Source organism: Maylandia zebra, linkage group LG17 (genome assembly GCF_041146795.1).
Source record: "Maylandia zebra isolate NMK-2024a linkage group LG17, Mzebra_GT3a, whole genome shotgun sequence".
NCBI classification, from domain to species: Eukaryota; Metazoa; Chordata; class Actinopteri; order Cichliformes; family Cichlidae; genus Maylandia; species Maylandia zebra.
In genome coordinates, this window is record NC_135183.1 from 37,473,265 (window position 1) to 37,493,928 (window position 20,664).

The window sequence follows — 20,664 nt, forward strand, 5'->3', positions numbered from 1 at the left end:
CAAGAAAATGCAGATGAGTGATGCCAGGGAACTTTAAATGTTCCTCCTGCAGCTGGAGGCGAAGACCTGGTGAGCTGGTTTCCAGTGCTAATGAAACATATCCGTTATAATGTGCTGGAAGTTCATCTAAATGAGAAAATCAATTTAAAAGTCGACAGTAAATTTTTACATGAATTTCCGGTTAAAATACAGCACATATTGATTATAATAGGCAATAAGCCCAATCCTTCTTTTTGCATGTTTGAGGTGGAAACAAACTGCAGGCAGCAGCCGTTCTGCTGCATGTTTCAAGCTGGTGGGACTAACAGATGGCAATAATGGGATTACAATAATCGGATTTTTAAAAGTGGCATATGTAATCTTAAACACCTACTGTAAAAACACAGTAATCTGATTAGAGACTCTTTGAAGAGAAGAATGCAGAAAGCATTTAGATAAAATTAATGAGACTTGATTTTGTTATAGCATTACTGGAAATCTCTTCACTCTGTTCAGCTGTGAAGCGGAAGAAAGCCTTCTTTCTTCCCCTGTTCAGTCGAGGTGTGGGATGCATTAGGAGATCATACAGCGCGGTGACGCCCCCAAGTGGACATCAGCAGCATTACAGCATCAGTTCAAGATAAAAAATAGTTCAGTTTCGCTTTCCAATCATCAGAAATGATACCGAAGTTTTCCTCCTCACATGAAGCTGTAGTCAGGCTGCGCTTTGGTCTCACAGGTGGAAGTTAACGCAGGCAGAGCTCGGAAACGATGGAGACGGAAATACTGAGAATGATCTGCGCCGGCCAAGGAGCAGTCAACACGGAGGATTTAGTGTATAATCTGTTTTCCGGCGATCCCACGAAGGTGTCGGAGATCATTTCTAACCGAGAGAAATTTGCTCGGTGTTGTCCAAACGGACAGGAGAAGGTGGTGGCCAGGACCCGCCTGAGACTTTGCAGAGGCAAAGACTGCCCGGGGACGTGCAGGGGTCTGCACCTGTGCAAAAACTTCCTCTTCGGATTCTGTGAGTTCAGCCAGCTCAGGTAAATATACTGGACTTAAAGTAAATTATAGAGTTTATTGCATTGGAGTATTATTATTTCTGCACACTGTATCTGTATACAGAAAGCTGCATCTGACAGCTCAGGTGGAGGCAGGATTTCAAACTCTTTTATCGTGTAAACCTGATATCTGCATCGGTTGCTACTGACAACAAACAAGGTTTTGACACAATGGACTGAACCATGTTGTAATTGGGAGGAACACTATGCAATATTTGCCTTGGACATTGCCATACACCTGCCACATATATTGTAATAACTCAAATAACAGGAATAGAAATGAAGACACAAACAGATAAACAAGAGGAGCCTACAGAGAATTTATAGAGCTGTTCTTGAAAAAGCAAAACCAAAATCCCTTAGACATATTTTCTCTGATGTTTTTTTTTTATGTGCAGCTACAACATCAGCTTAGCTTAGCAGTTAGAAAAAAGAGTGGAAGTGAAAGGAAAATGGCTTTACAGTGTGTTTGGTTGAATTTTTTGTCTCAATTTTAAATGTTAAAGGGATTCTAGTTCTACCCAGCTATATATAAAAAGCTGGTATTGGACTAATCCCATTAAAACGTATGTCCCAAAACCTAAGTTTGACATTTATGTAATATTACTACCATGATTTATTAGGCTGTCATTTGATATAACCCTTTGGTTTTAAGCACTAACAGCCTCAAAAACAGCTGACTTTGTTCCAGACAGATAAGCTTTCATAATCATCCCACAGTGAGAGACATCAGCTCATTTAAATGTATTACACTGTTTTTATTTTTGGTTTGGGTTTTTTCTTCTTAACTGAGCAAATGGATGCTAGCACTCACAGTCATAAATCAGCTGTGTGGATTCTGTTATAACAGGAGGGGCTGCAGCTTCTCCCATGAGCTGACGTCTGAGCATAACCAAAGACTTCTGAGGGAGCATGAGCTGGAGAGCCTGAGCCGAGAGGAGCTGTGCACCCTGCTGCTGCAGAGTGACCACACACTCCTTCCTGCTGTGAGTCTTACTACCGAGCACTCTTAAGTTGAATTTCAATCAATACTGGATCTGCTGATCAAGCAGCCTTTCTTTAGACACATTTTCTTGTCATGCTGATATCCAGCTCAACCTTCCCACCAACTTCACAAAATACAACAATATTAAAAAGCTTGAGAGAGTTTTTCTGTTGCAAACAAGTTAATAAGAAAATGATCCCACATTGACCGATGACCTCAGTAAAAATATTCCCAATACGTCTAGGATCTTGGGCACCAGTTTCACATTTTATTTATTTAGATAGCATTTTGCTAACTTTAATTTATCGAGCTTTTATTGCTGTGATAAAGCAAAGTATGGTTTTGGGTTATACCTACTTACATGTGGGTGCTACATGTCCTCAGTTGCTCAGTCAGATCCGCCTCTTGCTTATAGCTAGTTAACATAAATAATGGATATAACATTGGCCATATCCATCTTTTATATACAGGCTATGATTGTAACCATCTTTTCTTTTCTTCTCTCCATCAGATATGCTACAACTACAACAATGGTGATGGAGAGTTCAGCAGGTGTCGGGATGGTCATGGTTGCAGGAGGCTCCACATCTGTGAGAACTACATCAGCCGTGAATGCAGCTGCTGGAAGAACCACGATTTTAATGCTCCACAGCCATTCAAAGCTTTGAAAGTTAGAAGGGTACCTGACACACTCTTTCAGTCCTTGAAGGCTGCTTATGCAAATAAACAGGCTTTGAGACTGGCTGGAACCAACAGGGAAGATAGAGTCCACAGAGGAAACTGCTCCAGTGGTGAAGTCTCTGCTAATGACAACAACACTGATGAAAACAGTCTTTTTGGTAAGAGCAAAAAGCGGCCACGCCATTGGGATAGAGGGAAACACGGTAACCCGGTCAACCGAGAAAACGCCCGTTTCTCAAGTGACATTCATGCAGCTGACGATGAAGCTGCAAAAGCCAACAAAGGGCACAACAAGAGACAGAGGACCATTAGAGGTAAATCTGGAAACACTTCTATGGGGAGATGAACTAAAACTGCTGTCTAAACAAGGTGTGTGAAATATCTCCTGTTTCTTTCAGATAAAACAGGGATCTGCATGTACTTCATTAAAGGTCACTGCAAACATGATGGTGAGAAAGTCATGGTTAGTAAGTGTTTGAGGCGTTAATGTAGTTCTTTCTTGACTTTGACCAGCTGTCTTTCTTCTTTCTCCTTAGATCGATGTTATAAAGCTCATGACAAGATGCCGTACCGATGGCAGGTCCAAGATGGAGTCCAGTGGACTGATTTGCCCGACAATGAGACAATTGAGAGAGACTACTGTGACCCCAGTAACTCATACAGGTACTCACACAATTGAACTTCTTCAGAGATTTATTTTACACAATCTGTTACGGTTTGGAGGAGGACTCAAGCGCAGGACTCCGGGCTCAGATGCACAGAAGAAAGATTTATTTACAATTCACCAGGTGTGTATACAAGAAGGTGCGGGGGGGGTCCAGGGGAAAAGCACGCATTCTTAAATACAACGCACAAAGGAAACACACTTAACCCGACTTGCAGTAGCTTGGCTTCACTAATGCGTGGTAGACAACGATCCAGCGAGGAGCAGCAGTCACCTCCTGGCTTAAATGCTGATCATCTTCATGAGACCCAGGTGTCTCATCTCCCGAGGGCGTGAACCCACGGTGAGTCCGCCCCGGCGAGAGAGAAGAGGAGAGAGAGAGGAAGAGAGACAGTGCAGCTGATCCGCCTGGCCGTGACACAATCATCTCAATGTTTTTAGATAAAGTGGAACTATTAAGCTTTTCCATATTTTCTTTCATATATACACTGATAAAATAACAGATGCTCATTTTAAACTTTGACAAAGTTTAAAAAAATAATAATAATAATTTGAAACTTTAACATAATTGTAAAACAAAGAGAAAATATGAGGTGAGACAAGATTTTCTGTTGCTACAGGAAAATCCTTTCATTGAGTGTTTCAATGCACAAAGGTTTTGGTAGAACTGATGTTAATACTTTCTTGATTGTTTTTTTGCAGTAGTACCAGCCCGGCCGTGCACTTTGACACGATGACGTTTGGACAGAACAAAGTGCGTCGACTCTCGACAGAAAACTCGGTGATCGAGCCGACCTTCATCCACACCACCGAGTGGCTTTGGTACTGGCAGGATGGGAGTTGGAACATGTTTGCATCCGCTGTGAGTAACTACAGAGTGTTGACAGAAATTTTGGCAGATTGCTAAAAATTAACCCATAAGGACCCACAACATTTTTTTTTTCAGGACAATTATGAGTGATGTCAATCATACAAAATGGACCACCTTTAACACACTTCTGAAGCTTTTTAAATAATAGCTCCAGAAAACTGTTTCTGGTTGTTAGTGATGATGTATGAACCCTGCTTTTGGGTCCAAACTTCTACTGTGTTCATTACATGTTTTAATGCTTCTCATCTTGTTCTGTTTAATCTGAACAAGCCCTTAAAAATACTCAGTGATCACTGTCGACCTCTCTGCATTTTTATTAGCACTGTTCATATGCAGCATGTTTTAAACGTGTGTGTATGTGAGAATGCGTGTGTCATGGGGGTGCATTTGTGTGACCTCCTGCTCACCAAAATGATCATAAAGCTGGAAGCTTACAACACAAGAAACAGATCTTTCATATAGGATGTATCTACAATAAAACCTCTCCCAGCACAGAGTGGCTGGAGAGGTGGTGAGACAAAGGAATGTCTTTGATCACACAGTTTGAATCAATGTAGAGATGGGAAGCATAAAAATGACAACATTTAACAATTCACTTTAACATTTCCCTCCTGTTTTGTTATTTTTATGCTCCAGATTATTCCTGTGTAGTATTTTCTCACTCCTTGTTTTTGACAGTGTCAGTGTAGATTTAGATGTCACACAGCTCCTGCCGTCATTCACCTCCTATTGCAGCAAAGGTTCACCATTAATACATGTTCTAAACTACTATGTTCTTCCATCTCATACACAGTAAACTACATCCTGCAAGTAAACAAATGAATGTCAACAGTCAAACACGAAGAATCAACATTCTCAAATCATATGTCACTACAATCCAGCTGTATACAGGCATTCAAACACATCAGTTGATTTTACTGTTTGTCCATGTGGCTTTCAGCTAACTTCAAAGCTGTAGCCTGGTCAACACTCCTCTTTATGACCCCTATCAACCCCCCAAATCTTCTCACTGTAGGCACCCTGTGGGGGTTAGAGTCAACTGGTGAATCATCTGCACTTACAACTCTTCTCCTTTCCTGTTGTCACTGCAGAAAAAGATTTTGTAAAGGAAATTGGATCAAGTTGTTTATGATCTTCTCCCCCCTTTTTGAGTCATGTCCACCCATGGCTCAAAACTTCAACCAGCTCAGAGAAGTTGACACGATGTAAATGTAGACAAAAGGCTCCTCTGTTTACATCTCTCCCTCGCAGAAGGCTTCTCTGCAGAGCATCAAATCTGCATGGCAAAGTGACACCTTTAGATGATCTTCATCCTTGGGAAAAGTGGTGTCAACTATCTCCCAGTCTCCTAGCATCTGTGCTTCACACAGAACCACAATTCCATCGCTGGTCCCCCGCTGCGCTGTCACTTTTGGAGCTTGGCACGCTCCCTTCATCCCTCAGTTTCTGTTCCAACGCGCTGACGATTTAAGGCAGAGCACGTCGTACACCTTAGTTGTCTTCTTCAACGTCAACGTCGAAACTTTATTTAAGATTTTGCTGTGCGAAGTCTCCTCATGACGATCTTCTGGAAGCCCAGTGGTGCAACCCACTGTGGTTTTTCAGCTGTCCTGCAGATGGTCCCTGCTTCTCACTGGTCCTCTTGAAGCGTCTCTCCTGGCCTCAGCTTCCATCTTGTCGACGCTCTTCCTTACTCGCTTCTCCTCATGGTACCTGCAAATTTAAAATTGACACTCTTCTTGTGCCACACGGCTCTCGTCATGTGTCAACTCCACACAATGAGACATGCACAAGAATGCTGCACATTCTCTTCTAAAAAAAATTCTCCAGGGTTTCCCTCTTGGAGCAGCTCCACTCCAAACCTGTAACCCTGTCAATACATTAGTCAGAGGTTAAACATTAAGATTGTTTAACTCCCAGCTGCACCCGGAGCCTGTATCCTAGAAGACAAAGTCTTTAAGTTAAAACAAACTCACATTTGCAACCAACTGTAGCATAAGATTAATAAAGTATTCAGCATCACAGAGACAAGTATAATTGCAGGGTTACTCTAAACTCATTAAACCCCTGATTTTTCCATAATTTGCTCCAAATCATTGAACATCTGCACTTCATTCCACATTGTAATCAGAATCAGAATCAGAATACTTTATTGATCCCTGGGGGAAATTATTTTTTGTTACAGTGACTGGACAGTGACTTTTCTTAAGTTTGTCACTCACCATGAGCTCAATAGTGGTCAGATAATAAGCCCCATGTAACTATTGAGTAACCACTGCACATCTGTTCAATCGTCACTTGTCTGTCTGTGCTGAATCCTTTACAAGCAGCTTTAAAGGAAAAACAAACATTAGCCAAACACACGGATCATCCTGGAGGTCGGGCCTAAGTCAACAGGTTCCAGAGGTGCTGTAAAAGGTCATAAAGTTAACACTCGGCTGTAAAAAACAGAAGTAACACTGGTTTCAACACAGTATCACACTGTATTCACATCTTCCCCTGTAATTTTCAACATTTTCTCAACAACACAGTGTAATTTCATCACCAACACACAGCCTGTAACCACAGTTTTCTTGACACACAAAATCTCAGTAATCCTGTGGTAGAAAAACATTACTAAGTTGTGTGTCCTGCTGTAAATCACATGATCAAATCACATGATTAACCCTCTGCTGTAGAAAAGAAATGTAAATGTTAGTGCTGCGCAGGTGTATACACTCTTTCTCACAGTGATCTCTGTGAGCAACACAAGGTGATGAATAACACACCTTTGGTAAATTCAAAAACATCCAGAAAAATTACAACTAAAAAGGTTAAATTTGCAGAGTTCACATAGTCATGTGACCCAAGTTTCCTCCTGTGGTGTCCTCCTGCTCCTGCAACAAGAGGCACACACAGAGATACATCCACTCCTTTGTCATCTGAATGGGGTAACCTTGAATAGTGGTGTCAGTCAGTCTTGTCAGCTTTTACCAGTCAGTCAGTTCCCCATTTTTTTATTTTCACTCATTATTCATTCATCGATTGTTTCTTTTTTTCTTTGCTGATAGTGGAACCTATCGTCGCATTTTGTTTCCACCCTCAGCAAAACGACGACATTTAAAAAAGAAACAGAATTTAGACTGGATTACCTCGCTGAATCCTTTTAGAAAGGGACTCGCTTCCTAATTGTCCCAAACAAGTGGCTTTCACCTGAGCCCGTTCTAATTTTGGAGAAACTCACTTTGCAACCGTTCGCAACAACATGTTGTAGTTCTCCCTATTCAAACGTTCAGATCCTCTTAGATGAGAGAGAATATTAAACAAAACTTTCAGTGCACTATGAAAGTAACAAAATAAAAAGTAAGGGGGGGGATCATACCAAACCTAATTGGCAGGCTCAACCTTGCAACAAAAGACAAATCATCAGCTAGTTTGATCTCAAACATTCATCCAATCAGCCACACACAACACACAGCATAACCCTGTTGTCTCATCACATAATGAGTTTCTTCTCATGTAACCAAATGTGTGCCATGTTAAAACTTCTTCACACACCAGAAACTCAACAATCAGCTCACTCAGTCAAAACCTCTCATCAGCATTCTGTTTTCTCCCTATGATGCAATCATTTGTCCTCCTATAATATTCAGTCCACTAGTCTATGTATCACTTTTCATCTTACTAGTGACTTGGACAAGATGACAAACAGAATCTCATGCTTAAGATGCTTTCTGGTCTTCACGAGTGTCATTGTATGTGTATGTGGGGTTGGTATGGTTAATGCTGTTTGTGTGTGTGTTTTTTTGTGTACCTTTCTCATTTTGTAGTCCAGACTCCTTCTCAATTTTCCCACTTAAAGCAGTTTCCTTTTTTCCCAGGATTGCTTACCCAAATTTTGATTTCCCACACTAAACGACAGCCTTCCTCTGTGTGCTCACCTGCTCCTCTCACTCTGTTCTCCTCTCCCACGTTGCAGTCCAATGGCAGACAGTTCTCTTCAGCTTTGTCCTGTGTTTTCCCACTGTCTCATCTTGCCATTTTACTCCAAACGTGGCAAATGTCACTCAGACAGTCTCCTCAAAAGTCATCTTCACACACAGTGAAGTTGCAGCTTGCTGGAAACGCATCTCCATCCATCCATGCTGATGCTGTTTGCACACACTGCAGCTGGACCTCTCTGCTCAGGACTCTGTTGTTGTAAAAATTACAACATTTAACAATTCACTTTAACTATTTCCTTTGCCTTGTTTGGTCTCATCCTTTTCAGCACAACCTCACGTGTCTGAATTTACAGTTATGTTTTCATTTTGACATACTGTATTAACACAATTGATCTAAAATCAGACAAAAAACATAAAATCCGAGTAGAAAAATTTATATTTTTTACTGTAACAACCAAAAACATGTTTATCGAATCATATTTCATAACTTTAAAAACAAATATAAATTGTCAGTTTTAAAATCATATGCACAAGTTTTGCAAACAAAGTTATTTGCAGCCTTTACCCTTTTTTAAATAACCATTTCAAACTATTTACAGAACAATCAGGTGTTCTCATTCAATAAGATGCCACACAAAATATTTCTGTCCACTATAAAGGAAACATCACAGCCTGATACCTGCAGGTCTGACATAAGGTCATAACCAGAGAGGTCTCGCTGCGCTGTCCTTAGACAGTAAACGTGACGAAACTATTCGGGAAAAACGCCGCGTATATATAGTTTGTCATGACTCTGGTTTTACGTGGCCTAGCAACACAATTTAAAAACTGGTATATATCACCTTGTTGCTTTGTCATCTTAAAGTGGTAATATGTCTGCATTTATAAATTAGATAGAAGCTATCTGCAAACCTTAGCCAATCTCTCTGTGAGTGATTAGAGTCAGTCCAAGTCTGACTGCAACTGGTTTCAGTAAGTTTGCCTCCTGTCAGACAACCTTGCGCTCAAACGTGGTCACAAGTGTGCAACATCCTCAAGCTCTGGGCAAAAATGTATTCACTACAAGTTGTAGTTGGTCACAGAATATGAATAAATAAATCAATAAATCACCAGGCAGCCACCAATTTTTACTCCAGTCTTATTTTTACTTGCGTGATAAGCCACGCTGTCAAGCTAAGTGTGTCCAGTGTTGGATGATCGTCAGTTGAATGTAAACACGAGGGTCCATGAAACCAGCTCTCTTGTTCATAGTATTTCCAGAATATATTACCATGCTAAATATTACGATACTATGGTGTATCAATTTTTCCCTCCCTATGGTTGGCAGTTGTCCTTTTCTTATGAACTGTTCATTGTTCATATGCCGATGCAGGTTTCCTTCAAGGTTAAAAACACCTTTACTGTTCTCACTTTGCAGATTGGTGGACACGAAGCAGCAGACATCAACAGTGCAAAGCTGGAGGAGAAGTTTCTGGCCAATGATAAAGACGTGGTGGAGTTCACTGCTGGTTCACAGTCATATTCACTCAGTTTCCAAGGTAAACAAAGAATAGGGAACCATGCATACTTCTGCATGTTAAAATATAAAATCTGCTTTATAATTGTTGTGCAAGTTTAAACTTTTTTGCCCCTCAGACATGATGCAGACAAACAAGCGTTACGGCACCAAAAGGCCTGTTTGTAGACGGCCACGGTTTGTCTCTGCTGCAGATGCCCTAAAAAAGAAAGTCAGGTATGTCATCCCCAAAACAGCTCCACCAGACTTCCTTACTTTTTTCTAAATTCATTAGATACTTGAACTTTCTTGTCATCTTTATTCCAGTTGGAGATGGGATTTGATTTTTACACCAAGATCTCTAGAGACCAGCATATTGTCTTGAATCTAACGTAATTTCTATTCAATACTGATAGGTAACCATGCCAAAGTACTGATATTGCCTTGGTCTTTAGAGTCAAACAAAGCTCACTAACCAAAAGCAAACAAGTAAAAAACAATATTGTTGTTGTACCGTACAGCTTCATAAAGCTTGACAAGAGCTGATGCTGGATCCAGGAAAGTTGTAAACTTAATTTTAAACAAAAATAAAATTGGCCTTGTTTTTTCAACTTCTATAAAAATGACATCATTAAAGTAAATTTGAATTTCTCTCTGCAGAAGGTCTTCAGTTCAAAGCTCCACTTCAATACCAAAAACCTGGGACAACACACAGATCCCTCAAACAGGATGCTCGGTATTGTAAAAAACATAAAATATAACTATTCTGTTGTAAGTCACACTCTTAAATTGAGATGTTTTCGAAATTAATTGTATTCTAATAATATTAATAACAGAAGTGAGCAAGTAAATTTACTGACAAATAGACATGAGGACAAAATGCTGTTGGCGTTGAAGATGCGAAGCTTTTCATTGGACGGGATGAATTCATTTATTAGAAGGACAGCTCATAAAAACGAGTTAGAAGCAGAAAAAGACAGTTTCATACGAGGTTTTCTGCTTCTTCATGTTCGTTCACTTGAAGGTTTTATTCCTGTTTTTTATGGGGTCTTTTTTTCTTGTGACAAATTCTTAAATAATTTGAAAATGAATGAAGTGCAGCCGTCTGGCTAATCTGCCGTGAGAACAGAGTTTCTGTTGCAAATGGTGTAGGAGAAGAAAAAAACCAGTTTTTAAAAAACATTAAGTAGCAATTTATTCAAAGTAAACAAGCTAAAACATACAATTTAGCATTGCTAGGCATTTATTTCTTTTTTGTAAACAAAAGTACTTTAGTATTTTTGAATAGGCTAAAAAAGTATATTACATTAGGGCAGCCTAATTATTATTTCATTATTATTAAGAAACACATTAGCTGATTGCTGTTAAGCATTGGGATGGCAATTTGTCCCTATTCGATTCAATTTAATTTAGTTTTATTTTATTTATATAGCACAAAAAAGTCACCTTAAGGCATTTTATATATTAAGTTAAAACCTTCCAATAACACAGAGAAAACCTCAACAATCAGACAACCCCCTAAGAGCAGTGTTGGGGAGTAATGGAATACATGTACCGCCGTTACGTATTTAAAATACAAAATATGAGTAACTGTATTACTGTTTATAAAGGTGGTATTCAGAATACAGTTACTTTGCTAAAATAAATGGATTACACAGCCGTCTTTTCCTGTTTCATATGTTAGGCTGTCCCCTCTCTATTTTTGGTAATTCCACACCGGTGGAAACCCAAACAAAACCCGCATTAAGAGGCTCAAACGTCTCATTCTCGCGTCTCATAGTCACGTGAAGAAATATTTTTTTAAATGATTTAATATGAAGGCAACAGGCAGAGTGTTGCAGGCATCGCCCTAAAGAATGTAGCTTCATGGGCAGTGTAGTCCGTGCTACAGGGAGAATGGACTGTCATACCCGTTATGTGTCTGTGAGCGAGGAGGGAGAAAAAGGAAAAGTACGAGCTGTCATCGAGCAGAAACAGGAGCTGGAAGCATGTAAATATAATAATAACCACTGAAGCCAAAAAGAGAGCCTGACGAGCCCAGCTGTAAGTAAGCTGTTAAGACTCGACTGTGTTCGTGTTTTCCTCCGAAACAATAAGTTCGGTTGGAGCAGCCTTCCAACGCCTCTCTCTGTCTTTCGCTAGCAAAGTTGACCCAGACAACAAAGTAAAGCTAGTTTTCATCTACGAGCCCGACACGTACCCGACGTATTAGCCAGAGGTCCCTTTACTACGGTTCGGAGCCGCTGACCTGTTTTATATACGCGAGGAATAGTTTTCTATATGAGATCGCTGCAAAAAGTGCAGCCTTACCTAATGTCCACCTACTGTTACTCATTTATATTAAGATTTAAACATCTAGTTGGTGTTGGTATGGCGAGTAACCTTCAGTAATAAATCACACAGCAATAGTACATTCATGTAGTTGTAAAAAAGCATGATAATATATTAAGTAATCCAAAGTATTCAGAATACATTACTCTCATTGAGTAACGTAATGGAATACGTTACAAGATACAATATGTAATCTGTAATCTGTAGTGGAATACATTTTAAAAGTAACCTTCCCAACACTGCCTATGAGCGAGCACTTGGCAACAGTGGGAAGGAAAAAAACTCAGTTTTAACTGCGGGCTCAGAGAGGGGCGGGGCCATCTGCCATGAGCAATTGGGGGTGAGAGGAAAAGCAGAGAGCAGAGCACTTGTTATTTTTCGTTGTCATTGTGAATAAAAATATTTAATGTGCCTGTTTTTTTTTCATACAGCGAATCTCACTCCAGCTCAGCTCAGAAGAATTTAAGGAGGCTGAAGCTCTTTTCTATAAAACCATGAAAGACTGTGACATCATCAACATTGAGAGGATTCAGAACAAAGCTCTATGGGAAGCCTTTCAGTTGTACGTATTTCATTTAATGTGCACCCATCTTTCACTGTGAGTATAAAGTTACTGTACCACTGCTGCCAGCTAAAGTGAGGTTATGGTTGTGTAACTGATATGACTGAGCTTTTTATTAAAGTGTATATAGTATTACCAGCTGTCAGTTCGCTGAGGTTTGCAGGCATTCATTTATGCACCGCTCTGTTAAAGCCCTGCATTTCATTCAGGATTCATTCAGAGATGGCCTCACATTTGAACAGTGATGGGAATAACAATGTTCTAAGTAACGGCGTTACTTTTTTCAGTAACGAGTAATATAACTAATTACTGCTACCTATCATTACAACGCCGTTACTAAAATGCGGTGTTACTATTTTTCAACAAACAGACGGTTGAAGCTGTGTTCAGGTTACCGCACCTTATATCAGTTGCACGGAAGTAGCTGTAAGTAATCTGGACGCTACAGCTTTGAGCAGCTGTGCGCGCTCAGATTACTTACTTTTTGGCAAAACACCTGGAGCTAAGGGGGCAAAACAATCGCATGAGTGCTGCTGCTTGACTGAGGAAGAATGAAGTAGTTGTAGTAAGCCAATCACACGACTACTTCAAGATGACAAAGCAATAAGGTGATATATACCAGTTTTTAAATTGTGGTGATAGGCCACGTAAAACCAGAGTCATGATAAACAAGATATACGCGGCATTTTTTCCTCAATAGTTTCGTCACGTTTACTGTCTAAGGACAGCGCAGCGAGACCTCTCTGGTTATGACCTTATGTCAGACCTGCAGGTATCAGGTGTGATGTTCTTCTTTATAGTGGATAGAAATATTTGGAGTGGCACAAATAGTTTGTGTGGCATCTTATTGAATGGAGAACACCTGATTGTTATGTAAATAGCTTGAAATGGTTATTTAAAAAAGGGTAAAAGGTAAATGGCTGCAAACTGCAACAACAATTTTGTTGTTTGCAAAACTTGTGCGTATGATTTTAAAATTTACAATTTATACTTGCATTCAAAGTTATGAAATATGATTCATTAAACATGTTTGTGGTTGTTACAGTAAAAAAGATAACTTTTTCTACTCAGAGTTAATGTTTTTATCTGATTTTAGATCAATTGTGTTAATAAAGTATGTCAAAATGAAAACGTAACTGTAAATTCCAACATGTGAGGTTGTGCTGAAAAGGATGAGACCAAACAAGGCAAAGGAAAGAGTTTTTCAAGGTGAAATGTAGAGGGAGAATTGAAAGTAGTCAAAAACAGCCAATAATGCTCTAAAATTAAACATTTTTTTTAAAGTAACGCAATAGTTACTTTTCCTAGTAATTAATTACTTTTAGAATCTTGTAACTCAGTTACTTTTTTGAAGAAGTAATTAGTAACTATAATTAATTACTTTTTCAAAGTAACTTGCCCAACACTGCATTAGACTGTAGAATACTTTGGTATACAGAGTTCATGGTTGACTCAGTGACTCCAAGGTGCTCAGGTCCTGTTGTGTAAAAGACCAAACAAACCCAAATCGCCGCGCCTCCACCACCGAGCTTGAAAGCTGGTATGAGGTGTTTGTGCAGAGACTCTGTTTGATGTGCACTGTGGCCAGACATCTCCGCTTTGGTGTCATCTTTCTGAAGGACATTATTCCAGAAATCTTGTGGTTTGTTCAGATGCAATTTTGCAAACCTGAGCTGAACATTTAAGCTATATTTTCAGAAACAGAAGCTGCGTCTGTTGTTTATACAGCATTTAGCTGCATTTAGCATTCAATGTTATCCTGCTTTCCACTTGTGGCTACAGAGACTGCTGCTGCAGATGTATATAGTATGTATACTGTAGATGTCTATAGTATATTTATTCACTTTATATTCCCGCACTTACTGTACATGTACCAGTTAGAGTTAGTTTTTTCCTGCCTCCTATTTCAAGGCAGAAAAATCAAATGAAGAGCAAAAACAGAGATGGAAAGGTGATGGAGAAAAAGCTTTTTCATGGCACTGACTCCAAAGATGTAGACGCCATCTGCCACAACAACTTTGACTGGAGAATCTGTGGAACTCATGGAACGGCTTATGGGAAAGGTGAGTTAAAACGGTTATTGAATATTCAAATTATGTTTTCAGAAAAAATACGTTTAAAATCAAAAATTCCAAACATTCTCATTTCAATCTTGCAGTCTTTTCTGTGACACCCTTGGGTGCTGGGAAGTGATACTTTAAAAAAAATAAACCAAAGGCTTTGTTTGTCTCTGTTTATCACTGAAGAAAATAATGCGTAGCCCTTTGTCTTTTCCCACAAATAAAGTTTTGATAATTGTATCTTTTGGTGTCTAAACACAGGTAGTTACTTTGCCCGTGATGCCAGTTACTCCCACAACTACACCGGAGACACTGATGAGAGAGCCATGTTCATCTCACGGGTGCTGGTGGGAGACTTCACCATAGGGTCCTCTGATTATCGCCGACCTCCTTCCAAGGATGGAGGGGGCATAAACTTCTATGACAGCTGTGTAGACGATGTAATGGACCCCTCCATATATGTGGTGTTTGAGAAGCACCAGATCTACCCCGAGTACCTGATACAGTACAAGACCACAAACCTACTTAATGTGCACAATGGCAATGCAGCAACTATAGCAGGATTTAATCAAAGTACTAATAATTCTTGTGTCATTGCTTAACAAAAGTGGTGTAAAAGGGGGTAGGCAGTGTCTTGAAATGGAAATTTTATTTTGAAGGAGCTTAATAGAGTTTGTGCTGAATAATTTAATCATATGCAAACACATACCTGAAAGCAAAAAAGCACAAAAAAATCTTATGTAGAGATAAATATAAAAAAAGAAGCAGTAGATATTAATGACAGATATGTTCACAATAGAAAAGAACTCTTACTTACTTCCAGACGATTAGAAAATGTGAATTGTGAGCTGGTCTGTAGTTAATGTAGATTAACAGTTTATGATTAATTAGCTTCTCAGTCAGATGATATTAAAACATTTTAGGTTAAATTCAAATGATGGGGAAACCTTGATGAAATTGCTGAATGATGAATGATTTATATTTTTACATTTTCCTGTTGCACTTTATTATTTCTATTTCTGTTTTTGTTGTTTTGATGCTGAAGTTTTTCCACCTTGACCAAATGTAAAATGATTTTCTACAAATTGCCAGCATTTCCTCTCACTTTGTATTTATGAGCATATTGAAGATGAAGAAAAAGGTTGGCACGATCCCATTTGCTGAGGTGTTGTTTATAGAAAATAGACCAGCCTTTATACAGAATAATTAAAAAACAGCAGGACTGAGTTAACCTTATCAGAAGAAAAAACCAAGTGCTTTCCTCATGATTATCTTCGGAGGTTTTATATGTCTGCCACATTTAGTGTTAATTATGCAAACAAATCATAAAATGTCAATTAATGATAAAGGACGCTGTCAGATTAGACCATTAGAGTCAGAAATTCTTATAATGACTTGTCCGAGACACATGATGGATTATGTGTTGGTGCCTGATGGTAGCAACAAGAAGCAGGGACCAACTTTTGAGAACATGAATAGAAACAAACAGCAGCTCTGTGTTTGGAAAAACCTAAAAAAAAAAGAGAAAAATATTAAAAGGGAAGCTCAAAGACGATGCTGTGGTGGCTCTTAATCTCTTTAAGATCGTCCCATTGTGCACTACAGAGCGCACACCACTGCTCTTGGAGTCACGAAAACATAAAGGTTGCGTTAAAACTTGATAACTGATATAGCATTACACTTCTTTCAACTCAGACAAAGTCCATTGCACTACTTTCAAGCACTTTGCAACCTGTCCTCTAATTTGGTCATTTCTTCTGGATGCATTTCTCTTGCTTGTATATATTTATTTTGTCGTATGTACTCCTTTTGTCTGTTTTTTATTCTTGCCGTCCTACTGTTTCTATTTTTATTTCATGCACAGTTGATGTGGAGAACCCACAATTTGTTTTGTACATGCACAAAGAAAATAAAAGGCTATTCTATTCTAAAAAGGAGGCATGCCTAACTGGCATCATTTAGTTATCAACTATGATGGTAACGTCAAATGAATTCAGCTATGTTGCAACTGCAAGCAACAAAGTTGCAAAACACACAACAGTCCTGGGAACTGTTGGCTAACACATGGAGGTCTGTGCCACTTTTTAAGAATCATCAGTGACCCACTGCCAAAGTGATCACGCTGGATGATGTTTGCTGCAATGGCTCCAGACTCTAAGTCGTGTGCTCAGTGTGAGAAAGTGGTGACAGCAGCAGCAGATTTGTCAAATGCTAGAAAGGCGATAATGCATAATGTATATTGAATCATGCTGAGTATGCACAGGTGGCGATGCCTGATTATTAATGTCACCAATGTTGGGTCCTTACTTAAATAATGTCTTTCACATTACTCCTTACTTTTCCTAAAATGATGCAGTACCTCACTTAATTACTTTACTGGAGAAAGTAATTGGTTAGCCATTTCACGCTCCTGCACTGTCTGTCACGATCCTGGGTCTTTTGACCCAGCGTTTTGAGTTTCAGTTTATTTTGATGTTTATGGTTAAGTTCATTAGGTTATCTAAGTTCATTTGCTTATTAGTTTCCCCTTGTGTTTTCAACCCCTGTTAAGTCTCCCTTGCCCTTCATATGTTTCATGTCTGTGTGTGTAATGTGTGTATGTGTTAGTCACCATAGGGAAATAGTTCCTCTGCATTTAACCCATTCACCCAGTGAAGCAGTGGGCAGCCACCAATGCATCATTATCATCATTATGTTCATGTGTGTCAGCTGTTTTCCCCATGTGTTCCGACTTCCCTCATTAGCCTCCTGTGTGTATTTAGTCAGTGTGTTTTCAGTCGTTCCTTGTCTGCTCGTCTGCGTCATGTCTTCAGGTATCCATGTCAGTTCACCATGTTTAAGGTTTTTTTTTTTTCCCCCATGTTTTAGTTTTAGTTCACCCAGTTTAGGTTATTGTTTAATTTCATGCATGCCCTTTGATTGCATTTATTTTGCCAGCCTTAATGTGGTTGAAATTATAAATATTTAAACTGCTGGGAAGACTGAAGAAGCATTTAAAACCGTTGCAAAGATTATATTATAGGAAGGCCCAACTACAGAGCTCCGGGTATAACTCAGGCTTAGATGAGAGTACTTTACACTCTCATGTCACACTTGTAGTTGGAAGCAACTATGAGGCTAGAACACTGGGCTCAATGGTCAAGAAAGCGCTGAGCTTGACCTGGGAGGCCACAGATGCACCAAACGCTTGGAAGGCAGTGGAAGTAGACATGTGGTATGTTGCGTTTTCCTCAGAGGAGTAAAACAAACCTGAAGAGGATTCACCCATGGAAGAAAGAGGACAGATCATACCGACACACAAAGACTCTGGTAGCCCCAATCCTGGGTTTCAGCACCACTGATGCACGACAGACCCGACCACATGTTTGCACTTTTCAGTACACTTCTTTATTGTGGCTGTCAACTTACACACGCTGCTGCAGCTTTGCAGCGGATCCACATATTTCAAGATTTTCAAGAGCTTGGCTTCCCAAGTCCCTGATTTGGGAGTTGAAAACAGAGTGAGAGGTTTCAGCTACTTGCTGGTGGCGGTGGACTGCTTCACAAGCTAGGTGGAAGCAATCCCATTCAAAAATGAATGAGTGCAGACTATGGTGTCCCAAGGAGCATATGCTCTGACAATGATTCACATTTGTCCAATAAAGAACTGGCAGAGGTAGAAAAGGCTCTAGGTATAACACACCGATTTGTTTACCACCCTGCCTCACAAGGGGTGGTGAAAGGGCAAATCAGACTTTGAAGAGAAAAATTGTGGCATATATTAGGACAGTAAACTGAGATGGGTGGACACTCTCCCCATTTTTCTTATGTCAATGAGAACCTCTCCGGGTGCGCATACACACCTGATGCCACATGAGTCGCTGAGAGGCAGGCCAATGCCTGGTCCAACCCTGAGAGGGAGGTCGTATGACCTCTCTGGATGTTTGGCAGGTGAACTGTGATGAATATATGACAGCGTAGACTAAGCGAGTTTTTAAGTTTTGTTTAAGCAGGTGCAGCTGGCTGAGCCTGAGGAAACTACAACTACAGCAATAAAGGCTGGTGACTAGGTGCGGGTGAAAGTTCACAATGGAAAGTGGCTTGAACCCTGGTGGACTGGACCCTATGAGGTGATTAAATGCACATCCAGTCTAGTGCTGTCCAGATAAAAGGTAAAGCTGGAGCTAATTATCACCACATGACACATTGTATACCTGCACAATCACCTTTGTAAACTCTGGCTGAGGGTTAGGCCTAATCAGAAACCGGTGAAGGCGCCAAACAAATAGACTGATCTGACTCAAAAATTGACCATTGCATGTCCTTGTTAGTATAAATGGCATGTTTCCTAGCTACTATAGAGTGCTGCGGTTGTTGTTGTATTCTGTGTGGTAGAAGCTTATTGAATAGACTGATAATAGCCGCTTTGTCCAAGGAGAAAGGCCTACCACCCTATCAGTTGCTGTTGTTTGGACAACAGGAGGCGTTAGAGAATGATGAGGAGGTGCAGAACAGTAAAAGCAGGGAGCCAAGGCTCTGAGGGCAATAGCTGGTGTGGGGTTGAAGGTTTGAAGCTTGTAGCTATTTGTTGTTAATGAACCATCAGACAGGATGGAGTACTGGCAGACATGAAGGGAACCAGTGGATTGAAAATCATCCTTAAATAGGAAAAGATCATACCACTAGGGCTGTTCGATATAACGATATATATCGGATGACGATACAAAAACGTCTATCGTTTCATTTTACGCTATCGTTTGTTTCGTGGTGTCGCAAAATAAACTGTTTACGGCAATGTTTTTTTTTCGTCATTTTGATGGTTACTGTAGTGGCTATATTAATTTCTTAAAGTTCTCTCTTTCTCTTATATTTAATACCAGAGGTGGGACCAAGTCATTGTTTTGCAAGTCTCAAGTAAGTCTCAAGTCTTTATCCTCAAGTCTCAAGTCAAGTCTCAAGTAATGTCAGGCAAGTCAGAGTCGAGTCTCAAGTCACTGGTGTAAAAGTCCGAGTCAAGTCACAAGTCTGAAACTTTGAATTTCAAGTCCTTTCGAGTCTTTAAAAAAAAAAAAAGAAAAAATAATGTTGCAGTTATGCTAAATGTAAATATTAGACCATGTAATTTTAAAATCTGTGTTTTTCTCAACACATACAAAATAGTGAACTTAGAAAATATACACAAATTGTGAAATTGCACCTCTTTAAAATGCAGCTCAATTAAACCTAGCTCCAAGAATAATTTTCACCGACAGTTCTGAGATAAGCTGCATGTTATTCTTGGATGCGGTTGTAGGACCAGCTTTAAAATCGCATGACAAAAATATCATACACATTAAAAAAAACTGTATCACCAACGTAGCCTGGAAAACATTTGCTAGTTAGATGAAGTCAGCTATCTCATCGTAGCATATTTATATGCATATTTATAATCATACGGTTCTTGGAGTGAGTGCATACACTCATGAAGTTTAGTAACTTCAGGTCACTGCAACAAGCCCAGGTACAGTTTACCGCCGGATGGGTGCAGGACCTTGAAATGCACCGTGTAGAACGAAAGACCATCGTACGTATCATAAGTTTACCAGTCTCACAAATCGTCTTCATAAATACACATTCCTTAACCGTTTATTAATAGGACCTTTGAGCTCAACGGTAATTAATTAGTAGTGGAAATAATTTCTGGTAGCATCACAGAAATGTAGCAGTGACAATAATATTGTATGCTGTAATCGTACTGGACAATTAGTGATACAAAAAACCTGTTTTATCCTGTGAATAAAAGTATGTTTTTGTCAATGTACCATAATAACAGAAGCGAAACGCAATATTGTGTCAGGACAATTCACTATTTATGCACAATAAATAAAGGAGCATAGCGCGACAATTTCTGTTCAGCGCCAGACTTGCTTGTAACCTATATCACCAATTATGTTATGAAAATGACGTATTAACTACTAAAAAACACTGACCTTCGTGTAAATGCTTGGAGCAGACTAACCTGTGAGCTGGAGGGTTCTGGGACGTTATATTTGGTCTTTGAATGGCTGCAATCCAGGCCATCCGTCGCGTC

At 39.6% G+C, this 20,664-nt stretch overlaps 1 protein-coding gene across 1 annotated transcript; it reads left to right on the forward strand.

The window, feature by feature from the left end:
* Positions 1 to 586: 586 nt before the first annotated feature.
* On the forward strand, positions 587 to 16,547 carry si:ch73-252i11.1 (protein mono-ADP-ribosyltransferase PARP12). Its single transcript, XM_012919803.3, has 12 exons — positions 587 to 1,025; positions 1,894 to 2,029; positions 2,540 to 3,023; positions 3,108 to 3,158; positions 3,246 to 3,372; positions 4,076 to 4,235; positions 9,585 to 9,705; positions 9,803 to 9,899; positions 10,323 to 10,398; positions 12,425 to 12,555; positions 14,467 to 14,618; positions 14,877 to 16,547. Exons 1-12 carry the CDS (start codon positions 751 to 753, stop codon positions 15,215 to 15,217), a joined length of 2,151 nt encoding a protein of 716 aa, XP_012775257.3. The 5' UTR covers positions 587 to 750; the 3' UTR covers positions 15,218 to 16,547.
* The last annotated feature ends 4,117 nt before the right edge of the window (positions 16,548 to 20,664 follow it).